General features: G+C 46.6%; 2 protein-coding genes and 1 long non-coding RNA gene across 4 annotated transcripts; 1 reads left to right on the top strand and 2 right to left on the bottom strand.

Moving 5' to 3' along the window:
- LOC128583512 (uncharacterized) lies at window positions 1-22432 on the top strand. Of its 2 annotated transcripts, XR_008379476.1 has the most exons (6): window positions 1-741; window positions 14617-14780; window positions 15728-15826; window positions 16482-16551; window positions 19176-19314; window positions 21882-22432. It is a non-coding gene; the product is annotated as an uncharacterized LOC128583512 (long non-coding RNA). The 2 variants fall into 2 exon arrangements; XR_008379475.1 differs by having other exon boundaries at window positions 15728-16551.
- On the bottom strand, window positions 1832-2664 carry LOC128583490 (BEN domain-containing protein 6-like). Its single transcript, XM_053587697.1, has one exon. It carries the CDS (start codon window positions 2584-2586, stop codon window positions 2035-2037), a length of 552 nt encoding a protein of 183 aa, XP_053443672.1. The 5' UTR covers window positions 2587-2664; the 3' UTR covers window positions 1832-2034.
- Window positions 14677-24447, bottom strand: LOC128583479 (BEN domain-containing protein 6-like). Its single transcript, XM_053587688.1, is given in 2 exon segments — window positions 14677-14770; window positions 23154-24447. A coding segment is annotated over 1 exon segment (837 nt). The 5' UTR covers window positions 24178-24447; the 3' UTR covers window positions 14677-14770; window positions 23154-23340.
- Window positions 24448-26883: the final 2436 nt, after the last annotated feature.

Here is a 26883-nt window from a genome sequence, read left to right as displayed (position 1 = left end):
TCCTGTGAAATGTGAGAGGAAGGAAGAAAGTCAGCACCAATTTCAGAAATCTGATTCTAACAACAGGTCATCTCTAAATGAGGTAAATCTTGGAATCACCTCCAACTTTAAAACCATTACTGTGCACCAAGTCATATGCTAGATTCTGGGAAAAAGACGAAGCACTATTTTATCTCCAAGTGAGAGAGACAAACCTCTCTCCTGTGTCTGCACCCATATTAGAATTCTAACAGTCCTCACTTCTGCTCTCCAAACTTCAAATAAGGGGTTAGAGCCAAGAGCCAGGACTTTAGTAAAAGCACCAGAAATATTCTCAGAGTTCCACATTTTCCTAAGAGTGATACACACTGAAGAGTTGTGAAATAAGTCACTTGGGTTCTGTTATAGTAGTATTTGAAGATAATAATTTAACATGCTGACTTTAACACACTATGTGTCTTTCTCCATGTGTGCGTACAGGATAGACCTTCTAGATTATTGACTGTGTTTGCCCATTGCTGACCTAAAGGGCTATTCACTTGCAGCAATACCTTCTCTGCTAAGTTGAATTGCTCAACTCTTAAAACCCTTCCTACAGAAATTTCAGAGTCATCTCTGATTCCATGGCAGCCCCCACATGATAGAGTGGTGAATTAATTGTCAAACGTGGAAGAAAGGATACTGAAAGCTGAGCAGAAATGGCAACATTTTGGAGTAACTAACCAATGGAACAAATGTGTGTTCTGCCTGCCGCCCTAACTGGTACTCATTTTTTTTTATCTTTTCAGTGGGATTTATTTACGTTTAAGTAAAAGTAGCAAATGTTACATAAGTTATTTCTTTAAGAACATTTAATTTATACAACTACATTGTTATCAAGCAACATTTATGGAATGTGCCCTGGATCTGGGATATTGAACTTTGTAACTATTGTAGCATTCTCTTTTCCAAGTTTAAACATGACCTTGTGCAGCGAAGAAGCATGGCTTCTCATTGTAGAGTTATCATGTATGACAACCTGACCTGCAGGAAGGCTTTGGGTGTTTAATCTTCTATTGATTTACAAAATGATTTGTGTGCGTGATCATTCAACCCATATGATTGTTTCAACTCATTTTTCTTCTGCTGTGATTAAAAGAAATCAGCTAAAACTAAGCAGTTTAGCAACATAGTCAACCAAATAGATACGATGTTATATCTTCTATAGGATGTCTTAGGCGATATTGATGTTTTATATTACACATATGTAGTTAATATACTTTGGGCAATAAAAAGTTAAAACATGTCTGGTAAACAAACAAAAAGAAAATTCTGAGAATCAATGCATTGTTTTAGTAATCCCCCAAACCTGGATTTGTGTGTGTGTGTGTGTGTGTGTGTGTTAGAGTAGAGTCATATTAAAATATAAAAATCTTGACACCTGCAAGATTTTTTTCATATTCCTATTTTATACATTTTTAGATAATGGAATAATTCTATAATTTTATTGCTAAAATCTTACTACTTGTTAGTCATGATTATCAGATTTTCATTATTATCTGAATTTGCTGCTCTCATATTTGTGAACATCGATTATTTCACTGTTTACTTTTCCAAACATGTACTTACACTAAGATTCAAAAACTCTAAAGAGGAGTCATTGATAATAATAAATGTATAATGATCAGTTGGGACGATGAATAATCTTAAAGATTGAAATTTTTGTTGCTATGATAAGAATTCTGACTATCCAGTTAAGTTAGCTGTACAGAGTAGTATGGGGGGATCAGGAAATGCATGTTTCCAAAAAATGATATTGCACGCTTATTTGATTGGGAGAAATTCTCTGGTCTGATGCATCGCTGGTATTTAGGAGGGATTCTACCTACATGCAGCTTCTTCAGCGAGCTTGTTGGTCCCTCAGGGAGCCCAGTGATGATACGATGTCTTACAGCTTGTCACTGCAGATGTCTGTCTCTGCTCACTGCCAGGAGGGTTGCAGATTCTCCACAAAATCCAATGCTAGATTTAGAACTGAAGGAGCTTTGTTACAGATACCTGTAATACCAAAATAATCTACTTAATATCCTGAGAGTTAGGATTTTTGCTTAAATTTGGCTTCTTGGTACAGTTGTTTAGCTTTTGCCCTATCATACTCCTAATTGAAACATCATCCGTATTGGTAAATAATTGTTTTGTTACTCCTATGATTTCTTGAACTTCATTCTGATTCATAGCTGGTTTTCCGGCTTTGTCCCTTGAAGTACAGGATTTTGTTCCCGTCAGGCTGTGTGTGGCCATATATTCATTTGTGTATAGCACTTGCATTAAGTCATTAATAAACTTCTGAGGCTTGCTCTTATTACAACGGGCAATCTGCCATTTCTCAATCTTGAACTGCTTCTTATCAGCCTGATGCTCTTCCTCAGCCTTCAAGGAAACTGGTGAACTGCAATTAGAATTAGAGTTACTGCATGTTGAAGTAAATGAGTCTGGGGAGGAGTTGTTTGTTGCTCTCCAGAGGGTGGATGCAGACGTAGACGTGGTTCCTACACCTTTAAGCAGGGCTTCTGCCATACCAACCAGCTCTGCAAACTGGGTGACTGCCTGTGGTAACACTTGAAGCATGACCAAAGACTGTCCAAGTCCGCTGTTTTCTTTTCGTGTTTGTTAGTTTTCTTTCAGGCTTTTTATTTTGGTGCACAATTCCTCCTTAGACTGTTCTGCTAAGGGCTCATCATCCTCACTGGAGATCTCACCGGGCAGAAAGGCATTTCCCGAATATGGGTCTCTCGGTCCTTTATCCAGGTCATTATTTGCATGTTCTGAGTTCATTGTCTCTGTCCTTTTCCTCTTTCTTTTTCTAAAAGCTTGAGTATTGGCAATTTCATCTGTTGGAAAGATCATCTGCATTTTCTCAATTTGTTATCAAAGATTTTCTGAGATGGTAGGAGGAAGGAATGTCCATGTAGATGATGCTATTCTGCACGTGGCCCAAAAGTTAATGTTTTCCCGGGCTGCATGCTCCAAAGCCCCAGGCTCGGGGCGGGGCGCAGGGAGGTGGGAGGTAGGGGGAGCACCGCCAGGAGGCTCCCGCCAGTGCCTCGCCGTTCCCCCTGGCTCCGTGGCACCCCCTGACGCCGGACTCCCCAGCAGTTCGGCCTAGTAAGGCTGGACAGGCGAAGGCCCCAGGTGTCCACCAAGCCAAGAGGTGCCTGGCCAGTGCACCTGAGGACAGTGCGGACAGGCCGGCGGCCCCGCGGGAGGGCGCTGGGCGCTCAGGCCCGAGCGCAGCCCGCGGCCGCCGCCTCAGCTGCCGCAGCTGCCGCAGCCATGTCCGCACACCCAGCAGCAGCCTCCTGGCCGTGGTGTCCAACTGGTGATCATTTTGCAGGTCAGTTGTGTTTCTTGGAAGCAGTACTGCTGGGGGGAAGAAGAATATCTCTGGGATTTCAGCTTGGAGGAAGACGAGTTCAGGCTGCCAGAACCGAGCTAGTATTTCTGAATGTGCCAAGAGGCGAGGCCCTGTGATGTCCTTGGGAAGCTCCGGCGCCCCTACCATAATGGGCTGCTGGAGTCCTGAGGCTACCCTAGTCTGTGGCCGAAATCTTGCTCTGCTAAGGGCGGGAGGGATGTTCTGGTGTGAGACAGTTGTATCTCTGTGGGGAGGGGGTTTGGGCTCAGGGACTGTGGGCAACAGCTCACCCTGACGGCATGGAGCCAGCCCGAGCTTAATAAAGGTTGCTGCGTAAACAAAGGTTGTCGTAGATAAAGGGTGGGGGCGGGGCACACAGTTGCAGTGGGTGCTCGCGCTGCGGAGCTGCCATAAGAGTTCCGGCTCTCATTGGCGCCGGAGCCTCTGGACATTATGTCCCTACTGCGACTGTGGACCCCACGGGTCCTTCTCAGGGAGCAATTGTTGTGGCTGCTGATACAGGCAGCTGCTATTTGGAGGTGGCCCCCTGACAGGGTCCAGCCTACCTCCGAATCCCCAGGGCCGAAAGAGCCCTGGTCTTCCCTCTCTTCGGATCTCTCACCCGAATCCCCTCATGTGCCTACACCCCCAGCAGATCCTGGGGACTTTGATTACCTGGGGTCTTCTGCTCCTTCCCACTTCTTGGCTTCACCTCAGGAGTTGCCTGAGAATTTGGCTCCATTCCCGGACAAGGATTCAGCTCAAGAGCTACCTCAAGGGCCAGATAGGCTTACTATTCTACGTCGTCGGCTTCTGAGGAATAAGCTAAGGAGACGACGAAGCCCTCCAGAGGTGGTTCCAACGCCCGGTTGGGATCAGAACCCAGTCCTAACTCTGCCTCCTCAACTCATAAGGAAGATTCAAACTGTAAGTCCAGATGAGGTTACAGCTCCGTGTCCATTCCCGGACAGGGATTCAGCTCAAGAGCTACCTCAAGGGCCAGATAGGCTTACTATTCTATGTCGTCGGCTTCTGAGGAATAAGCTAAGGAGACGACGAAGCCCTCCAGAGGTGGGATCAGAACCCAGTCCTAACTCTGAGTCCTCAACTCATAAGGAAGATTCAAACTGTAAGTCCAGATGAGGTTACAGCTCACCAGGCATTTGAAATACTTGTTCCACCTCTAGATAGTCACAGTTCAAAACCAACAACATTCATTGTTTCACCAAAGAACCTGAAGGAAGATCTAGCTCAACATCCACAGCTCACTAAAGTTGTTGGAGCTCTAGACCAATTTGAATCAAAATCTCGGTTTTACAAACAAATTCTGCAGAATGACGATTATACAGATCAAAGTATGGATTTACTTTACCCTGGCAGCATACCTCTGGGATTTGTGAGAAACCCAGAGGTGGCTCAAGAGGCCCGTGCACAAGGTGAACTTTCTCAGTTCAATGTAAAAGATGAAAGTCGAAATCCAGAGACCCCTGAGGAGATCCCATCCTCTTTACTCCATCAAGAAACCCTAGAAGAGTACCCTGAGGAAGTAGAACCTTTAACTGAGCAGCAGGCCCCAGCTCAGGCTCCACAGCCTTTTGAGCAGGTAGAACCTTCTTTAACAGAGCAGGAGACCTCAGCTCAGCAGCCAACTAATACTGACGAGGATGTGTCTCAGCCAGTGATACATCATGAGGTAAATGTTCCATCTCCAACTCGGGCTGAAATTTATCATTCAGTCTTGCCCAAAGTCACAGTTAAACCTGTAGATCTGGAGCTTACACTAACTTCAGAGACAAGTAACAACATTGAACCTACTTTAAGCTAGCAGCAGGCCCCAGCTCAGCCTCCAGAGCGCCCTGAAGAGGTGGAACTTTCCTCAACCCAACAAGAGGTCTCAACTTTTGAGGAGGTTGGACTGTCCCCAACCCAACAAGAAGGCCCAGCTCAAAACGTAGAGTACCCCGAAGAGGTTGAACCTTCTGCTACACAGCAGGGAACCCCAGCTAAGCCTCCAGGCCTTCCTGTGGAGGCTGAGCCTTCCATTAGTGAGCAGGAGCAGCCACCTCAGTCTTTGGTGTCTCCTGGGGAGGCTGAACATTCTGAAATCCAGCAGGAGGTCACAGCTCAAGCTCCAGAGTCCCCCATGGAGAATATAGGTCAAACACCACCTAACCATGAGGTGACAGTTCAACTTCCAGGTGAGGATCAACCTTATCTTTATTACTTGCCCAGTGTTACAATTAAACCTCCAGATGTGAAGGTTACCATAAACTCAGAGCCTACCGAAGAGACAGAACCTTCTTTAACTCAGCAGAAGACCCCAATTCAGCCTCCAGAGGATCCTGAGGAGGCAAAACCTTCTGCCACCCAGGAGAAGAACCCAACTCAGCCTCCAGAGCATCCTGAGGAGGTGAAACCTTCTGCCACCCAGGAGGAGAACCCACTCAGACTCCAGAGCATGCAGAGAAGGTGAAACATTCCGCCACCCAGGAGGAGACCCCAACTCAACATCTAGAACATCCTGAGGAGGAGAAACCTTCTGCCACCCCACAAGAGACCCCAACTGAGTCTCCAGGCTTTCCTGCAGAGGCTGGACCTTGCCCCAGTGAGGAAGAGCAGCCACCACAGCCTTTTGTGTCTCCAGGGGAGATTGACCCTTCTCAAATACAGCAGGAGGCCACAGTTCAAACTCCAGAGTCCCCTATGGAGAATTTAGCTCAAACTCTACGTAATCATGAGGTGACAGATAAACCTCCGGATGTGGAGGTTTCCATAACTTCAGAGCCTGTGACGGAGGCTGAATCTTCTTCAGCCCAGCAGGAGACTCCAACTCACCCTCCAGAGCATCCTGAGGAGGTGAAAACACCTGCCATCCAGGAGGAGACCCACACTGAGTGCCCATGCTTTTGTGGGGAGGCTGAGCCTTCCCCCAGTGAGCAGGAGCAGCCACCTCAGCCTTTTCTGTCTCCTGGGCAGACAGAACCTTCTCAGATCAAGCAGGAGGTCACAGCTCAAGCTCCAGAGTCCCCCATGGAGAATACAGCTCAAACTCCACCTAATCATAAGGTGATATTTCAACCTCTAGGTGAGGATCAACCTCATCTTTATTACTTGCCCAATGTTACAGTTAAACCTCCATATGTGGAGGTTACCATAACTTCAGAGCCTACCAAAGAGGACGAATCTTCCTCAACCCAGCAGGAGACACCAACTCAGCCTCCAGAGCATCCTGAGAAGGCAAAACCTTCTGCCACCCAGGAGGAGAACCCAATTAAGCCTGAACAGCATCCTGAGGAGGTGAAACCTTCTGCCACCCAAGAGGAGACCCCCAACTCAGCCTCCAGAGCATCCTGAGGAGGCAAAACTTTCTGCCACCCAGGAGGAGAACAAAATTCACCCTGAACAGCATCCTGAGGAGGCGAAACATTCTGCCAACCAGGAAGAGACCCCAACTGAGTCTCCAGGCTTTCCTGCAGAGGCTGGACCTTGCCCCAGAGAGGAAGAGCAGCCACCACAGCGTTTTGTGTCTCCGGGGGAGATTGACCCTTCTCAAATACAGCAGGAGGCCACAGTTCAAACTCCAGAGACCCCTATGGAGAATTAGCTCAAACTCTACATAATCATGAGGTGACAGGTTAACCTCCGGATGTGGAGGTTTCCAGAACTTCAGAGCCTGTGACGGAGGCTGAATCTTCTTCAGCCCAGCAGGTGACTCCAACTCAGCCTCCAGGGCATACTGAGGAGGTGAAACCACCTGCCATCCAGGAGGAGACCCACACTGAGTTCCCATGCTTTTGTGGGGAGGCTGAGCCTTCCCCCAGTGAGCAGGAGCAGCCACCTCAGCCTTTTGTGTCTCCTGGGGAGACAGAACCTTCTCAAATCCAGCAGGAGCTCACAGCTCAAGCTCCAGAGTCCCCCATGGAGAATATAGCTCAAACTCCACCTAATCATAAGGTGATATTTCAACCTCTAGGTGAGAATCAACCTCATCTTTATTACTTGCCGAATGTTACAGTTAAACCTCCAGATGTGGAGGTTACCATAACTTCAGAGCCTACCAAAGAGGACGAATCTTCTTTAACCCAGCAGGAGACCCCAACTAAGCCTCCAGAGCATCCTGAGGAGGCACAACTTTCTGCCACCCAGGAGGAGAACCCAATTAAGCCTGAACAGCATCCTGAGGAGGTGAAACCTTCTGCCACCCAGGAGGAGAACCCAATTCAGCCTGAACAGCATCCTGAGGAGGCGAAACATTCTGCCAACCAGGAAGAGACCCCAACTGAGTCTCCAGGCTGGACCTTGCCCCAGTGAGGACGAGCAGCCACCACAGCCTTTTGTGTCTCCGGGGGAGATTGACCCTTCTCAAATACAGCAGGAGGCCACAGTTCAAACTCCAGAGTCCCCTATGGAGAATTTAGCTCAAACTCTACATAATCATGAGGTGACAGGTGAACCTCCGGATGTGGAGGTTTCCATAACTTCAGAGCCTGTGACGGAGGTTGAATATTCTTCAGCTCAGCAGGTGACTCCAACTCAGCCTCCAGAGCATCCTGAGGAGGTGAAACCACCTGCCATCCAGGAGGAGACCCACACTAAGTGCCCATGCTTTTGTGGGGAGGCTGAGCCGTCCCCCAGTGAGCAGGAGCAGCCACCTCAGCCGTTTGTGTCTCCTGGGGAGAGAGAACCTTCTCAAAACCAGCAGGAGGTCACAGATCAAGCTCCAGAGTCCCCCATGGAGAATATAGCTCAAACTCCACCTAATCATAAGGTGATATTTCAACCTCTAGGTGAGAATCAACCTCATCTTTATTACTTGCCCAATGTTACAATTAAACCTCCATATGTGGAGGTTACCATAACTTCAGAGCCTACCAAAGAGGCCGAATCTTCTATAACCCAGAAGGAGACCACAACTAAGCCTCCAGAGCATCCTGAGGAGGCACAACCTTCTGCCACCCAGGAGGAGACACCAACTCGGCCTCCAGAGCATCCTGAGGAGGTGAAACCTGCTGCCACCCAGGAGGAGACCCCAACTCAGCCTCCAGAGCATCCTGAAGAGGCAAAACCTTCTGCCACCCAGGAGGAGAACAAAATTCAGCCTGAACAGCATCCTGAGGAGGTGAAACCTTCTTCCACCCAGGAGGAGACCCCAACTCAGCCTCCAGAGAATCCTGAGGAGGCAAAACCTTCTGCCACCCAGGAGGAGAACCCAATTCAGCCTGAACAGCATCCTGAAGAGGCGAAACATTCTGCCAACGAGGAAGAGACCCCAACTGAGTCCCCATGCTTTGCTGCAGAGGCAGAACCTTGCCCCAGTGAGGAAGAGCAGCCACCGCAGCCTTTTGTGTCTCCGGGGCAGATTGACCCTTCTCAAATACAGCAGGAGGCCGCAGTTCAAACTCCAGAGTCCCCTATGTAGAATTTAGCTCAAACTCTACGTAATCATGAGGTGACAGGTAAACCTCCGGATGTGGAGGTTTCCATAACTTCAGAGCCTGTGACGGAGGATGAATCTTCTTCAGCCCAGCAGGAGACTCCAACTCAGCCTCCAGAGCATCCTGAGGAGGTGAAACCACCTGCCATCCAGGAGGAGACCCACACTGAGTGCCCATGCTTTTGTGGGGAGGCTGAGCGTTCCCCCAGTGAGCAGGAGCAGCCACCTCAGCCTTTTGTGTCTCCTGGGGAGACTGAACCATCTCAAATCCAGCAGGAGGTCACAGCACAAGCTCCAGAGTCCCCGATGGAGAATATAGCTCAAACTCCACCTAATCATGAGGTGACAGTTCCACCACCAGGTGAGGATCAACCTCATCTTTATTACTTGCCCAATGTTACAGTTAAACCTCCAGTGTGGAGGTTACCATAACTTCAGAGCCTACCAAAGAGGCCGAATCTTCTATAACCCAGCAGGAGACGCCAACTAAGCCTCCAGAGCATCCTGAGGAGGCACAACTTTCTGCCACCCAGGAGGAGACACCAACTCGGCCTCCAGAGCATCATGATGAGGTGAAACCTGCTGCCACCCAGGAGGAGACCCCAACTCAGCCTCCAGAGCATCCTGAGGAGGCAAAACCTTCTGCCACCCAGGAGGAGAACAAAATTCAGCCTGAACAGCATCATGAGGAGGCGAAACATTCTGCCAACCAGGAAGAGACCCCAACTGAGTCTCCAGGCTTTCCTGTAGAGGCTGGACCTTGCCCCAGTGAGGAAGAGCAGCCACCGCAGCCTTTTGTGTCTCCGGGGGAGATTGAGCCTTCTCAAATACAGCAGGAGGCCACAGTTCAAACTCCAGAGTCCCCTATGGAGAATTTAGCTCAAACTCTACGTAATAATGAGGTGACAGGTAAACCTCCGGATGTGGAGGTTTCCATAATTTCAGAGCCTGTGACGGAGGCTGAATCTTCTTCAGCCCAGCAGGAGACTCCAACTCAGCCTCCAGAGCATCTTCAGGAGGTGAAACCACCTGCCATCCAGGAGGAGATCCACACTGAGTGCCCAGGCTTTTGTGGAGAGGCTGAGCCTTCCCCCAGTGAGCAAGAGCAGACACCTCAGCCTTTTGTGTCTCCTGGGGAGACTGAACCTTCTCAAATCCAGCAGGGGGTCACAGCACCAGCTCCAGAGTCCCCAATGGAGAATATAGCTCAAACTACACCTAATCATGAGGTGACAGTTCCACCACCAGGTGAGGATCAACCTCATCTTTATTACTTGCCCAATGTTACAGTTAAACCTCCAGATGTGGAGGTTACCATAACTTCAGAGCCTACCAAAGAGGACGAATCTTCTTTAACCCAGCAGGAGACACCAACTCAGCCTCCAGAGCATCCTAAGGAGGCACAACCTTCTGCCACCCAGGAGGAGACCCCAACTCAGCCTCCAGAGCATCCTGAGGAGGCAAAACCTTCTGCCACCCAGGAGGAGAACAAAATTCAGCGTGAACAGCATCATGAGGAGGCGAAACATTCTGCCAACCAGGAAGAGACCCCAACTGAGTCTCCAGGCTTTCCTGCAGAGGCTGGACCTTGCCCCAGTGAGGAAGAGCAGCCACCACAGCCTTTTGTGTCTCCGGGGGAGATTGAGCCTTCTCAAATACAGCAGGAGGCCACAGTTCAAACTCCAGAGTCCCCTATGTAGAATTTAGCTCAAACTCTACGTAATCATGAGGTGACAGGTAAACCTCCGGATGTGGAGGTTTCCATAACTTCAGAGCCTGTGACGGAGGCTGAATCTTCTTCAGCCCAGCAGGAGACTCCAACTCAGCCTCCAGAGCATCCTGAGGATGTGAAACCACCTGCCATCCAGGAGGAGACCCACACTGAGTGCCCATGCTTTTGTGGGGAGGCTGAGCCTACCCCCAGTGAGCAGGAGCAGCCACCTCAGCCTTTTGTGTCTCCTGGGGAGACTGAACCTTCTCAAATCCAGCAGGAGGTCACAGCACAAGCTCCAGAGTCCCCGATGGAGAATATAGCTCAAACTCCACCTAATCATGAGGTGACAGTTCCACCACCAGGTGACGATCAACCTCATCTTTATTACTTGCCCAATGTTACAGTTAAACCTCCAGATGTGGAGGTTACCATAACTTCAGAGCCTACCAAAGAGGACGAATCTTCTTCAACCCAGCAGGAGACACCAACTCAGCCTCCAGAGCATCCTGAGAAGGCAAAACCTTCTGCCACCCAGGAGGAGAACCCAATTAAGCCTGAACAGCATCCTCAGGAGGTGAAACTTTATGCCACCCAGGAGGAGACCCCAACTCAGCCTCCAGAACATCCTGAGGAGGCAAAACCTTCTGCCACCCAGGAGGAGACACCAACTCGGCCTCCAGAGCATCCTGAGGAGGTGAAACTTGCTGCACCCAGGAGGAGACCCCAACTCAGCCTCCAGAGCATCCTGAGGAGGCAAAACCTTCTGCCACCCAGGTGGAGAACCCAATTCAGCCTGAACAGCATCCTGAGGAGGCGAAACATTCTGCCAACCAGGAAGAGACCCCAACTGAGTCTCCAGGCTTTCCTGCAGAGGCTGGACCTTGCCCCAATGAGGAAGAGCAGCCACCACAGCCTTTTGTATCTCCGGGGGAGATTGGCCCTTCTCAAATACAGCAGGAGGCCACAGTTCAAACTCCAGAGTCCCCTATGGAGAATTTAGCTCAAACTCTACATAATCATGAGGTGACAGGTGAACCTCCGGATGTGGAGGTTTCCATAACTTCAGAGCCTGTGACGGAGGCTGAATCTTCTTCAGCTCAGCAGGTGACTGCAACTCAGCCTCCAGAGCATCCTGAGGAGGTGAAACCACCTGCCATCCAGGAGGAGACCCACACTGAGTGCCCATGCTTTTGTGGGGAGGCTGAGCCTTCCCCCAGTGAGCAGGAGCAGCCACCTCAGCCTTTTGTGTCTCCTGGGGAGACTGAACCTTCTCAAATCCAGCAGGAGGTCACAGCACAAGCTCCAGAGTCCCCGATGGAGAATATAGCTCAAACTCCACCTACTCATGAGGTGACAGTTCCACCACCAGGTGAGGATCAACCTCATCTTTATTACTTGCCCAATGTTACAGTTAAACCTCCAGATGTGGAGGTTACCATAACTTCAGAGCCTACCAAAGAGGCCGAATCTTCTATAACCCAGCAGGAGACCCCAACTCAGCCTCCAGAGCATCCTGAGGAGGCACAACCTTCTGCCACCCAGGAGGAGACACCAACTCGGCCTCCAATACATCCTGAGGAGGTGAAGCCTTCTGCCACCCAGGAGGAGAACCCAACTCAGCCTCCAGAGCATGCTGAGGAGGTGAAACATTCTGCCACACAGGAGGAGACCCCAACTCACCATCTAGAACATCCAGAGGAGGGTAAACCTTCTGCCACTCAGGAAGAGACCCAAACTGATTCTCCAGGCTTTCCTGCAGAGGGTGGAACTTGCCGCAGTGAGGAAGAGCAGCCATCTCAGCCTTTTGTGTCTCCGGGGGTGATTGACCTTTCTCAAATACAGTAGGAGGCCACAGCTGAAACTACAGAGTCCCCTATGGAGAGTATAGCTCAAACTCTACCTAATCATGAGGTGACAGGTAAACCTCCGGATGTGGAGGTTTCCATAACCTCATAGCCTGTGATGGAGGCAGAATCTTCTTCAGCCCAGCACGAGACTCCAACTCAGCCTCCAGAGCATCGTGAGGAGGTGAAACCACCTGCCATCCAGGAGAAGACTCCAACTGAGTGCCCATGCTTTTGTGGGGAGGCTGAGCCTTCCCCCAGTAAGCAGGAGCAGCCACCTCAGCCTTTTGTGTCTGCTGGGGAGACTGAACCTTCTCAAATCCAGCAGAAGATCAGAGCTCAAGCTCCAGAGTCACCGATGGAGAATATAGCTCAAACTTCACCTAAACATGAGGTGACAGTTCCACGTCCAGGTGAGGATCAACCTCATCTTTATTACTTGCCCAATGTTACAGTTAAACCTCCAGATGTGGAGGTTACCATAACTTCAGAACCTACCAAAAAGGCCGAACTTTCTTTAACCAAGGAGGAGACCCCAACTCAGCCTCCATAGCATCCTGAGGAGGCACAACCTTCTGCCACCCAGGAGGAGACACCAACTCGGCCTCCAGAGCATCCTGAGAAGGTGAAACCTGCTGCCACCCAGGAGGAGACCCCAACTCAGCCTCCAGAACATCCTGAGGAGGCAAAACCTTCTGCCACCCAGGAGGAGAACCCAATTCAGCCTGAGCAGCATCCTGAGGAGGAGAAACATTCTGCCAACCAGGAAGAGACCCCAACTGAGTCTCCAGGCTTTCTTGCAGAGGCTGGACCTTTCCCCAGTGAGGAAGAGCAGCCACCACAGCCTTTTGTGTCTCCGGGGGAGATTGACCCTTCTCAAATACAGCAGGAGGCCACAGTTCAAACTCCATAGTCCCCTATGGAGAATTTAGCTCAGAGTCTACATAATCATGAGGTGACAGGTGAACCTCCGGATGTGGAGGTTTCCATAACTTCAGAGCCTGTGATGGAGGCTGAATCTTCTTCAGCCCAGCAGGAGACTCCAACTCAGCCAGCAGAGCATCCTGAGGAGGTGAAACCACCTGCCATCCAGGAGGAGACCCAAACTGAATGCCCATGTTTTTGTGGGGAGGATGAGCCTTCCCCCAGTGAGCAGGAGCAGCCACCTCAGCCTTTTGTGTCTCCTGGGGAGACTGAACCTTCTCAATTCCAGCAGGAGGTCACAGCACAAGCTCCAGAGTCCCCGATGGAGAATATAGCTCAAACTCCACCTAATCATGAGGTCACAGTTCCACCACCAGGTGAGGATCAACCTCATCTTTATTACTTGCCCAATGTTACAGTTAAACCTCCAGATGTGGAGGTTACCATAACTTCAGAGCCTACCAAAGAGGACGAATCTTCTTTAACCCAGCAGGAGACACCAACTCAGCCTCCAGAGCATCCTGAGAAGGCAAAACCTTCTGCCACCCAGAAGGATAACCCAATTAAGCCTGAACAGCATCCTGAGGAGGTGAAACCTTCTGCCACCCAGGAGGAGACCCCAACTCAGCCTCCAGAGCATCCTGAGGAGGCAAAACCTTCTGCCACCCAGGAGGAGAACCCAATTCAGCCTGAACAGCATCCTGAGGAGGCAAAACATTCTGCCAACCAGGAAGAGACCCCAACTGAGTCTCCAGGCTTTCCTGCAGAGGCTGGACCTTGCCCCAGTGAGGAAGAACAGCCACCACAGCCTTTTGTGTCTCCGGGGGAGATTGACCCTTCTCAAATACAGCAGGAGGCCACAGTTCAAACTCCAGAGTCCCCTATGTAGAATTTAGCTCAAACTCTACGTAATCATGAGGTGATAGGTGAACCTCTGGATGTGGAGGTTTCCATAACTTCAGAGCCTGTGACAATCCAAGACTTCAGATGAAAGGACCTGATTGGGTTGTGGGGAGAGGTATGAATGGTCCCCTCTCATTGAAGGTAAGTGGATGTACCTGAATTGCCTCACCACCCAGAATTGGTCATATTCTCCATTAGTTGGGTCGTGGTCTTCGTACTTCTTTCCAGTGTTTGTGTGGCATATAATAAAAAAAAAATGGCCATCTATAATAATTCATTTGCAAATCTTACTTGATTTTGAAGCTATAGGATGCATCAACTGTTAGCTGGGATTCCTGGAGTTTAGTTTTTAATTCTAATAGCAAAACACTTCAAAGTCTACTTTAAGATCCTAAGAAGGACCTTTAATGCAAAATCTTAACAGCTTCAGGAGCTTTCTCACCTTGAAGAAAGGGAAAATGAAGATTTTGTGGCACTTCAGAAGCAAAGCCTGACGTCCTTCTGTGCTTTAGAGGTGCTGCTGCCGTTCTATGAGTGCAGGAGCCTTGGAGCTGGCGGCAGAAGAGCCTGTACATAACCTGGAGGAAGGTCTGTTTTCAGTCGGGGAAGTATCTCTCTTTTTTCTTAGTTTCTGAAACTTATCATTTTAGATACCTATCAGCCCCCCACCCCTGCCCCCCCCCCCCCGCTAAGCTACTAAAGTCCTGGGCAGAGTTTTTCTCCCTTATTATATAGGTTTTTGTTTTAGGCAATTCCTGATAGAGCCTTTAAGTTAAAAATTTTAGAGCTGACTTCCTACCAAAAAGCTGAGGAGGAGGAGGAGGGAGATAATGTTTTTCTAGTTTTTGGTGAAGACCTTGCTTTATGTTAAAATAGTCCTTCAGATACAGATCTCTTGTGACCTTCTGTTGTCTCAGCAAAATCATCATCTGAAGATAAAAAGAAAAAAAAAAACTCCTGTGTAAATGTTCAGTCCGTTTCCTACTCATGGAAGGGCTTGAGTCAAAAAAAGAGTCACATATGGATACCTAGTTAGGGTATTAAGTTGGTACTGATACTAAATTTTTCTATAATCCATGGCCCCCAAGCTTAGGGCTGTGACTTAAGAGAGAGAGAGGTGGAATAGAGCAGGTGCCTGTGGTGACAGCCAGGGTCGAGCCAGACCATCTGCACTACCACCAAAGCCTTGATGGGTAGGGTCTATAGTGGTGTAGCCTCAACTGGTCAATTTGAAATCTGTGGGTGGTATAGAATTGTACCAAGTTCCTGGCTTGTATCTCCCTTCTAGTTCTTCAGGAACTTCCAGCTTAGACAGAAGCAGTAAAACAAACAAAAAAAAAAAAAACAAAAAACGAGCCCTGCCAGTATGTGCTTACAACAGTGCCATTCATTCAGCCATAGGCTTGTATTCTGTCTGCCCTAATCACTAAGATAGCGATCTAAGAATCATGAATGTATTTTCATTTTTTAAACACTTAATAACCAATTATCATTCAAATAGGCATTTAAAAACCATTTGTTTTGGTTGGATTTAGGACCATTATCATTCCTTATGAAAAGGAAGATAGCTCAGAGGCTTGCTATTCAGAAAGCTTTGTCAGATGCATTACAGAAACTATTGATTGTGGTTTTAGGTAAGACTTCTTTAAATTTAATTTTTCTCATTCATGTGTATGTGTGTATCTGTATGTGTTTATCTATTTTTTGGGAGGCAGAGTTTAACTCGATTGTCCAAGCTAGAATATAGTGGCATCATCATAGCTGACTACAACCTAAACTCCTGGGTTCAAGTGATCCTCCTGCTACAGCCCAGCTAATCTGTTTTGTAGAGATGGTGTCTTACTCTTGCTTAGGTATGTCTTGAAATCCTGGCCTCAATGAGTCCTCCCACATCAACCTCCCAGAGGACTACAGGCGTGAGCCAGTAAGCTTAGATATTTTTATAATTTTAAATAATACTTATTTTTTTTTTGAGACAGAGTCTCACTTTGTCACCCTTGGTAGAGTGCAGTGGCGTCACAGCTCACAGCAACCTCAAATTCTTGGGCTTAAGCGATTCTCTTCCCTTCACCTCCCAAGTATCTGGGATTACAGGTGCCAGCCACAATGCCTGGCTATTTTTTTGTTTGTTGGTTTTTGTTTAGCAGGCCCTAGCTGCGTTTAAACCCACCAGCCCTGGTACATGTGGCCAGCACCCTAACCACTGAGCTACAGGCACCAAGCCAAAATGTCTGTTGTTGTTGTCTTTTTCTGTTTGTTTGTTTGTTTGTTTTATTTTGTTTTATTTAGCAGGTCCAGGCTGAGTTCAAACCCACCAACACCGGTACAGGGGGCCAGCACTCTAACCATTGAGCTACAGGTACCCAGCCAATTTTAAATAATTTTTAAAAATAGAGACAAGATCTCACTATGCTGCCCAGGGTAGTCTCAAACTCCTGGCCTCAACCAATATTCTTGCCTCAGCCTCCCAAAGTACTGGGATTTTGAAAAGTTAAGTGGATGAAAATATGGATATCTAAAACACTCCATCTTATGTTCTTATTCACTAAATTCTTCTACGGAAATGGTCTCAGATTTGTTCTCTGTGACATCTGTGAGAAAAATGACAGCAAATATTATTGTACGCATTTTGTAGGTGTAAAATGACTTGCCTCAGTTCACATAGAAAGTCTTTGATCCAGGTATTCTTTCTCAATTGTTTGCCTAGCATGCAGAATACTGATTATGAGATTATTTTTTTTTTTTTTTTTTTTTGAGATAGAGTCTCAAGCTGTTGTCCTGGGTAGAGTGCCGTGGTGTCGTAACTCATAGCAACCTCCAACTCTTGGGCTTAAGTGGACCTCTTGCCTCAGTTCTTCTATTTTTAGTGGAGACAGCCTCATTTTTGCTCAGGCTGTTCATGAACTCGTGAACTCAAGCAATCCACCTGCCTTGGCCTCCCAGGGTGCTAGGATTACAGGCATGAGCCACCAAGCCCAGCCTGACTATAAGCTTTGAACACCTGGGTTCAAGTTCTAACTCAATCTCTTCAAGATTTTTTATGTAATTTAGGTTTTATAACCAGAGAGATTTGAAGATGGTTATTTCTAAGCTACAGTCATTTTCTCTGCAAAATGAAGTTAGTAATTCAACCTACCATATGGGAGATAATTGTATGAGTAAGTGAGGTGACAAATGCAAAAACTCAGAACTATGCTTACGTAGTAAACAGACAAAATATGTTAACTATTATCAGTGTTGTTTTCTACTTGAATAAATAGATAAATGAATTCTGTTGAAGAGAAAGTTTATTAGGTTATGTTTTTTGCATCAAGAATTCAGTTTCAGCTTTCATTTCTGGCATTGATATTGGGTGAATATGATTCCCATGTAGTACACATAATTGGCTGCTTTCCTGTGAGCTGTGAAAGTGGTTGTGCTATTGAATGGCACTGATTGTGTCCCTGTTGAGTTCTACAGCATTGTGACTGTTACAGGAAACTTGATGAACAGGAAGTGCCTGAACAGAATTGCTGTCTGCTTCGTAGCCCTGAAGGGTCAGAGACTGAAAAATCAGAGATGGCCCTGATAAGTCTCAGCCTTCCAACCTGGGCAGCCCTTCTACTGGAAGTCTTACTTCCCTGCTCAGCAGGTAGACTGTTTTAAAAGAGATGGCCCTGATAAGTCTCAGCCTTCCAACTGTCAAGTCTGAGTAATAACCTTCAAGCACCAGACTAGATGTTTGTGTTGTTTATCTCTCCCTAGTATGCAAAGATATCCCTCATACATACACAAAATCCTTAGACCAAAAGCCTATGGCTTTAGTTTGCCTTGAAGGAATTTGTATTGTCTACAATATATAGGCCAGTTTCTACCAATAAAATGTTCAAATGCTGTCTATCTGCGAAGCTTTGTATATTGTATTTGGTGGAATTTTGGTTCCCGGGGAGTCAATACTTGTCTCTTGCTTCTAATATGTCTACAGGGGTCTCTATCCCAGGTTTGAACTCACTTTGACCCTCATTTTGACCCCCATTTAATGCCTTACTATTTAATCATATTATGATTGAACTTTTTTTATTTTGAGACTGAGTCTCACTCTGTTGTCCAGGCTATTGGAATCAGCCTAGCTTATAACAACTTCAAACTCCTGGTTTCAAATGATCCTCCTGCCTCAGCTGCCTAAGGAGTTGGGACTACAAGTACTGCCACAATGAAGGCTGGGTTTTTTTTTTTTTTTTTTTAATTTTATTTTTGTCTTTAGTAGAAACAGGGTCTCACTCTTGCTCAGGCTGGACATGAACTCCTGAGCTCAAGTGATCCTTCCACCTCAGCTTTCTAGAGTGCTAGGATTACAGGGATGAGCCACCATGCCCAGGCATGATTGAACATTTTTGTTTTCACATTTTTTATTTCCTATAAATTGTAAATTCCTTAGTTCCTGCCTGTAAGATCATAAAGTTTTTTGGACCAAACACAGTTGATACTTCATACATATTTCTAATAAATGGTTATTGTTGTGCCCAAGTCACGAGATCCCCCACATAAATCACTCGGAGACCAAGTCTTTATTTATAAGCTTGAGCCTGGGCTCCCTGGTCCTGGTGCAGCAGGAGAGCAGAGAAACCCTGATCTCGAAAAGGAGGGAGGATTTTAAGGGTACAGAAAGGATAGAAAAGGGAGGGGGTGTGAGGTGAGCTGCTGGGGCGAGCTAATAGGGGTCTAGGGGACTGAGCAGTGTTTGTCCTTGGGTGTCTGGGAGAGTGATGCTATCACTCGGAGCAGACATTATGCAAGGGCACAGATCATGGGGCAAGGACAGGGGGGCAGGGAAGGGAGCAAGTTGCCTAATGCCTTTGGTATGCAGCTGCAAAATGAAGACTGAGGGACAAGATGAAGTTAGTTTTAACAAAATGGAGTTAACTTGGTCCTTACAGTTATGTTAAAAATTAAAATGTGAGATGAGGAAATTTACAGGAAAATGCCCTTATTTTCTGCTTTTAGAAATCAAAAGAATGTCTCATTATGGTGTTGCATCCGAGAATCGGAATCACCAAGAGAGAGCTGGACACCAATGCAAATCACATGAGGGCATTTATTCAGGCTCGAACCAAGGCTGTCGGCCTTCCCCCAGACGCAGCTGGTGAGACCTAGAGCCCAGAGCCCTGTACTCGTCATGGGCTGGGGGTTTTATGCAGTGGATATGGGGTGAGGGGCATGGGAAGCAAAGTGTGGCCTTTGGATTGGTTATCTCTTATGCCTATACTAGAATTTAAAGCTGATAGGGTCCCGCCAATCTCAACGGCCAGAAGGGTGGGGGTGGGGTGGGGAGAGTTCTGACACACTCCGGGAGATAGGGACACATCCCAGGAGATAGGGCTATCCCTTTATGTTCATCTACATGGAGATGAAATGGTTTTGTAATATCAGGGAGTCCCAAAGTGGGGGAAGAGAGCAGAGCAGTCTTAAGTTCTCTTTCTGTTGTCCATTCGAAGGGGTATCCCTCCCTCATGGCTTCATAGAGGGGTTTTGCAATTTCAGCAAAGCCTGGTACCCAAAGTCAACAGAACCCTGCAGACCCCAAAAACTCTCGCACTTGCCTGGGGTTTGTTGGGGTTGGGATCTTAAGTACAGTCTGCTCCCTGGCCTCAGTGAGCCATCTCTGTCCATCTTTAAGGGTATATCACAGGTAACTCACAGTTTGCTGACAGATCTGGGCCTTCTTTGCCGATGCTCGATATCCCCGTCCCCCGCTCCCCCCAAGTGTGACGAGCAGGTCTCAGTTAGTCTCTCCCACCTGGGGTTAGGGATTCTAGGCTACTTGAAGAGAAGACTTTTTAAGTCCCCTAAAACAGGATCCCAGGAATTTGAGCAGAAAGTAATTATTGACCTAAGTGTGATTATGCTATAGCTTTTAAAAACTATTATGCCTTTCTAATGTAGCTTATTACCTAGAATTCAACATCTACTTATCTTAGATGGAATATTTTGCTGAAGATCCTTTCTGTAAATCAATTACAGTCATGTGCCACCTAACAAGCTTATGTCAACAATAAACTACATATGTCATGGTAATCTCATAAAAATATAACAAGGCTATACAGGTGTACCTTTTAAAAATCTTTTCTACTATATTTTTACTGTATCTTTTCTATATTTAGATACACAAATACTTCACCACTGTGTTATAGTTGCCTGCCATATTTAGTACCATAACACACTGTACAGATTTGTTACCTAGGAGCAATAGGCCATACCATATAGCCTGGGTATATAACAGGATACACGTATACCACCTATACCACAACAACTAAATTGCCTAATGCATTTTTTTAATTTATTTATTTTTATTGTTAAATCATAGCTGTGTACATTAGTGCAATCAAGGGGTATAATGTGCTGCTTTCATATACAATCTAAAATATTCTCATCAAACTGTTCAACGTAGCCTTCATGGCATTTTCTTAGTTACTGTATATAGGCATTTGTATTCTGCATTTAGTAAGTTTCACCTGTACCCATTCTAAGATGCACCATAGATGTGGTCCCACCCATTACTCTCCCTCCACCAAAACCTTCCCCCTCCCTTCCCCTTCCTTGGCCCTTTCCCCATAATTGCATTTTTTTTAATGATGCATTTTTCAAGCTCCTCCTCATATGGCAAGCAATGCATAACTGTATGTGAAGTCCCTTAATTAGCGACTAAGTTGCTAAAGTAATTTCTAAAGTTATCATTATTTACTATGTATGAGATTTTTTTTTTAAGGAGCCAAAAATGTGTTTTGTGTCAGGGGAACCTAATTTGGGGCTAGGTTTTTGATTATTTAACTTGCTCCAGAGTTGCAAAGTGTTTTGTTTTGAAGAAGGGAGTGAAAGAGAAAGTGGTTGAAGTCTGAAAAAGTATTTGAAGTTTTATTCTATTTAAGGCAAATTATTATAATTCTATTTAAATAAAACCAGTAAAGAAAATGTCAAACTTTAAGAATACTAGTTTCTTCCCAGCTACTCGGGAGGCTGAGGTAAGAGAATCGCTTAAACCCAAGAGTTTGAGGTTGCTGTGACGCCACGGCACTCTACTGAGGGCCACATAGTAAGACTCTGACTCCAAAAAAAGAAAAAAAAGAATACTCATTTCCTGTGAAATGTGAGAGGAAGGAAGAAAGTCAGCACCAATTTCAGAAATCTGATTCTAACAACAGGTCATCTCTAAATGAGGTAAATCTTGGAATCACCTCCAACTTTAAAACCATTACTGTGCACCAAGTCATATGCTAGATTCTGGGAAAAAGACGAAGCACTATTTTATCTCCAAGTGAGAGAGACAAACCTCTCTCCTGTGTCTGCACCCATATTAGAATTCTAACAGTCCTCACTTCTGCTCTCCAAACTTCAAATAAGGGGTTAGAGCCAAGAGCCAGGACTTTAGTAAAAGCACCAGAAATATTCTCAGAGTTCCACATTTTCCTAAGAGTGATACACACTGAAGAGTTGTGAAATAAGTCACTTGGGTTCTGTTATAGTAGTATTTGAAGATAATAATTTAACATGCTGACTTTAACACACTATGTGTCTTTCTCCATGTGTGCGTACAGGATAGACCTTCTAGATTATTGACTGTGTTTGCCCATTGCTGACCTAAAGGGCTATTCACTTGCAGCAATACCTTCTCTGCTAAGTTGAATTGCTCAACTCTTAAAACCCTTCCTACAGAAATTTCAGAGTCATCTCTGATTCCATGGCAGCCCCCACATGATAGAGTGGTGAATTAATTGTCAAACGTGGAAGAAAGGATACTGAAAGCTGAGCAGAAATGGCAACATTTTGGAGTAACTAACCAATGGAACAAATGTGTGTTCTGCCTGCCGCCCTAACTGGTACTCATTTTTTTTTATCTTTTCAGTGGGATTTATTTACGTTTAAGTAAAAGTAGCAAATGTTACATAAGTTATTTCTTTAAGAACATTTAATTTATACAACTACATTGTTATCAAGCAACATTTATGGAATGTGCCCTGGATCTGGGATATTGAACTTTGTAACTATTGTAGCATTCTCTTTTCCAAGTTTAAACATGACCTTGTGCAGCGAAGAAGCATGGCTTCTCATTGTAGAGTTATCATGTATGACAACCTGACCTGCAGGAAGGCTTTGGGTGTTTAATCTTCTATTGATTTACAAAATGATTTGTGTGCGTGATCATTCAACCCATATGATTGTTTCAACTCATTTTTCTTCTGCTGTGATTAAAAGAAATCAGCTAAAACTAAGCAGTTTAGCAACATAGTCAACCAAATAGATACGATGTTATATCTTCTATAGGATGTCTTAGGCGATATTGATGTTTTATATTACACATATGTAGTTAATATACTTTGGGCAATAAAAAGTTAAAACATGTCTGGTAAACAAACAAAAAGAAAATTCTGAGAATCAATGCATTGTTTTAGTAATCCCCCAAACCTGGATTTGTGTGTGTGTGTGTGTGTGTGTGTGTGTTAGAGTAGAGTCATATTAAAATATAAAAATCTTGACACCTGCAAGATTTTTTTCATATTCCTATTTTATACATTTTTAGATAATGGAATAATTCTATAATTTTATTGCTAAAATCTTACTACTTGTTAGTCATGATTATCAGATTTTCATTATTATCTGAATTTGCTGCTCTCATATTTGTGAACATCGATTATTTCACTGTTTACTTTTCCAAACATGTACTTACACTAAGATTCAAAAACTCTAAAGAGGAGTCATTGATAATAATAAATGTATAATGATCAGTTGGGACAATGAATAATCTTAAAGATTGAAATTTTTGTTGCTATGATAAGAATTCTGACTATCCAGTTAAGTTAGCTGTACAGAGTAGTATGGGGGGATCAGGAAATGCATGTTTCCAAAAAATGATATTGCACGCTTATTTGATTGGGAGAAATTCTCTGGTCTGATGCATCGCTGGTATTTAGGAGGGATTCTACCTACATGCAGCTTCTTCAGCGAGCTTGTTGGTCCCTCAGGGAGCCCAGTGATGATACGATGTCTTACAGCTTGTCACTGCAGATGTCTGTCTCTGCTCACTGCCAGGAGGGTTGCAGATTCTCCACAAAATCCAATGCTAGATTTAGAACTGAAGGAGCTTTGTTACAGATACCTGTAATACCAAAATAATCTACTTAATATCCTGAGAGTTAGGATTTTTGCTTAAATTTGGCTTCTTGGTACAGTTGTTTAGCTTTTGCCCTATCATACTCCTAATTGAAACATCATCCGTATTGGTAAATAATTGTTTTGTTACTCCTATGATTTCTTGAACTTCATTCTGATTCATAGCTGGTTTTCCGGCTTTGTCCCTTGAAGTACAGGATTTTGTTCCCGTCAGGCTGTGTGTGGCCATATATTCATTTGTGTATAGCACTTGCATTAAGTCATTAATAAACTTCTGAGGCTTGCTCTTATTACAACGGGCAATCTGCCATTTCTCAATCTTGAACTGCTTCTTATCAGCCTGATGCTCTTCCTCAGCCTTCAAGGAAACTGGTGAACTGCAATTAGAATTAGAGTTACTGCATGTTGAAGTAAATGAGTCTGGGGAGGAGTTGTTTGTTGCTCTCCAGAGGGTGGATGCAGACGTAGACGTGGTTCCTACACCTTTAAGCAGGGCTTCTGCCATACCAACCAGCTCTGCAAACTGGGTGACTGCCTGTGGTAACACTTGAAGCATGACCAAAGACTGTCCAAGTCCGCTGTTTTCTTTTCATGTTTGTTAGTTTTCTTTCAGGCTTTTTATTTTGGTGCACAATTCCTCCTTAGACAGTTCTGCTAAGGGCTCATCATCCTCACTGGAGATCTCACCGGGCAGAAAGGCATTTCCCGAATATGGGTCTCTCGGTCCTTTATCCAGGTCATTATTTGCATGTTCTGAGTTCATTGTCTCTGTCCTTTTCCTCTTTCTTTTTCTAAAAGCTTGAGTATTGGCAATTTCATCTGTTGGAAAGATCATCTGCATTTTCTCAATTTGTTATCAAAGATTTTCTGAGATGGTAGGAGGAAGGAATGTCCATGTAGATGATGCTATTCTGCACGTGGCCCAAAAGTTAATGTTTTCCCGGGCTGCATGCTCCAAAGCCCCAGGCTCGGGGCGGGGCGCAGGGAGGTGGGAGGTAGGGGGAGCACCGCCAGGAGGCTCCCGCCAGTGCCTCGCCGTTCCCCCTGGCTCCGTGGCACCCCCTGACGCCGGACTCCCCAGCAGTTCGGCCTAGTAAGGCTGGACAGGCGAAGGCCCCAGGTGTCCACCAAGCCAAGAGGTGCCTGGCCAGTGCACCTGAGGACAGTGCGGACAGGCCGGTGGCCCCGCGGGAGGGCGCTGGGCGCTCAGGCCCGAGCGCAGCCCGCGGCCGACGCCGCAGCTGCCGCAGCTGCCGCAGCCATGTCCGCGCACCCAGCAGCAGCCTCTTGGCCGTGGTGTCCAACTGGTGATCATTTTGCAGGTCAGTTGTGTTTCTTGGAAGCAGTACTGCTGGGGGGAAGAAGAATATCTCTGGGATTTCAGCTTGGAGGAAGACGAGTTCAGGCTGCCAGAACCGAGCTAGTATTTCTGAATGTGCCAAGAGGCGAGGCCCTGTGACGTCCTTGGGAAGCTCCGGCGCCCCTACCATAATGGGCTGCTGGAGTCCTGAGGCTACCCTAGTCTGTGGCCGAAATCTTGCTCTGCTAAGGGCGGGAGGGATGTTCTGGTGTGAGACAGTTGTATCTCTGTGGGGAGGGGGTTTGGGCTCAGGGACTGTGGGCAACAGCTCACCCTGACCGCATGGAGCCAGCCCGAGCTTAATAAAGGTTGCTGCGTAAACAAAGGTTGTCGTAGATAAAGGGTGGGGGCGGGGCACACAGTTGCAGTGGGTGCTCGCGCTGCGGAGCTGCCATAAGAGTTCCGGCTCTCATTGGCGCCGGAGCCTCTGGACATTATGTCCCTACTGCGACTGTGGACCCCACGGGTCCTTCTCAGGGAGCAATTGTTGTGGCTGCTGATACAGGCAGCTGCTATTTGGAGGTGGCCCCCTGACAGGGTCCAGCCTACCTCCGAATCCCCAGGGCCGAAAGAGCCCTGGTCTTCCCTCTCTTCGGATCTCTCACCCGAATCCCCTCATGTGCCTACACCCCCAGCAGATCCTGGGGACTTTGATTACCTGGGGTCTTCTGCTCCTTCCCACTTCTTGGCTTCACCTCAGGAGTTGCCTGAGAATTTGGCTCCATTCCCGGACAAGGATTCAGCTCAAGAGCTACCTCAAGGGCCAGATAGGCTTACTATTCTACGTCGTCGGCTTCTGAGGAATAAGCTAAGGAGACGACGAAGCCCTCCAGAGGTGGTTCCAACGCCCGGTTGGGATCAGAACCCAGTCCTAACTCTGCCTCCTCAACTCATAAGGAAGATTCAAACTGTAAGTCCAGATGAGGTTACAGCTCCGTGTCCATTCCCGGACAGGGATTCAGCTCAAGAGCTACCTCAAGGGCCAGATAGGCTTACTATTCTATGTCGTCGGCTTCTGAGGAATAAGCTAAGGAGACGACGAAGCCCTCCAGAGGTGGGATCAGAACCCAGTCCTAACTCTGAGTCCTCAACTCATAAGGAAGATTCAAACTGTAAGTCCAGATGAGGTTACAGCTCACCAGGCATTTGAAATACTTGTTCCACCTCTAGATAGTCACAGTTCAAAACCAACAACATTCATTGTTTCACCAAAGAACCTGAAGGAAGATCTAGCTCAACATCCACAGCTCACTAAAGTTGTTGGAGCTCTAGACCAATTTGAATCAAAATCTCGGTTTTACAAACAAATTCTGCAGAATGACGATTATACAGATCAAAGTATGGATTTACTTTACCCTGGCAGCATACCTCTGGGATTTGTGAGAAACCCAGAGGTGGCTCAAGAGGCCCGTGCACAAGGTGAACTTTCTCAGTTCAATGTAAAAGATGAAAGTCGAAATCCAGAGACCCCTGAGGAGATCCCATCCTCTTTACTCCATCAAGAAACCCTAGAAGAGTACCCTGAGGAAGTAGAACCTTTAACTGAGCAGCAGGCCCCAGCTCAGGCTCCACAGCCTTTTGAGCAGGTAGAACCTTCTTTAACAGAGCAGGAGACCTCAGCTCAGCAGCCAACTAATACTGACGAGGATGTGTCTCAGCCAGTGATACATCATGAGGTAAATGTTCCATCTCCAACTCGGGCTGAAATTTATCATTCAGTCTTGCCCAAAGTCACAGTTAAACCTGTAGATCTGGAGCTTACACTAACTTCAGAGACAAGTAACAACATTGAACCTACTTTAAGCTAGCAGCAGGCCCCAGCTCAGCCTCCAGAGCGCCCTGAAGAGGTGGAACTTTCCTCAACCCAACAAGAGGTCTCAACTTTTGAGGAGGTTGGACTGTCCCCAACCCAACAAGAAGGCCCAGCTCAAAACGTAGAGTACCCCGAAGAGGTTGAACCTTCTGCTACACAGCAGGGAACCCCAGCTAAGCCTCCAGGCCTTCCTGTGGAGGCTGAGCCTTCCATTAGTGAGCAGGAGCAGCCACCTCAGTCTTTCGTGTCTCCTGGGGAGGCTGAACATTCTCAAATCCAGCAGCAGGTCACAGCTCAAGCTCCAGAGTCCCCCATGGAGAATATAGGTCAAACACCACCTAACCATGAGGTGACAGTTCAACTTCCAGGTGAGG

The sequence above is a fragment of the Nycticebus coucang genome, chromosome 4 (assembly GCF_027406575.1).
Source record: "Nycticebus coucang isolate mNycCou1 chromosome 4, mNycCou1.pri, whole genome shotgun sequence".
Classification (NCBI taxonomy): Eukaryota; Metazoa; Chordata; class Mammalia; order Primates; family Lorisidae; genus Nycticebus; species Nycticebus coucang.
This window is presented reverse-complemented; position numbering and strand designations above follow the sequence as displayed.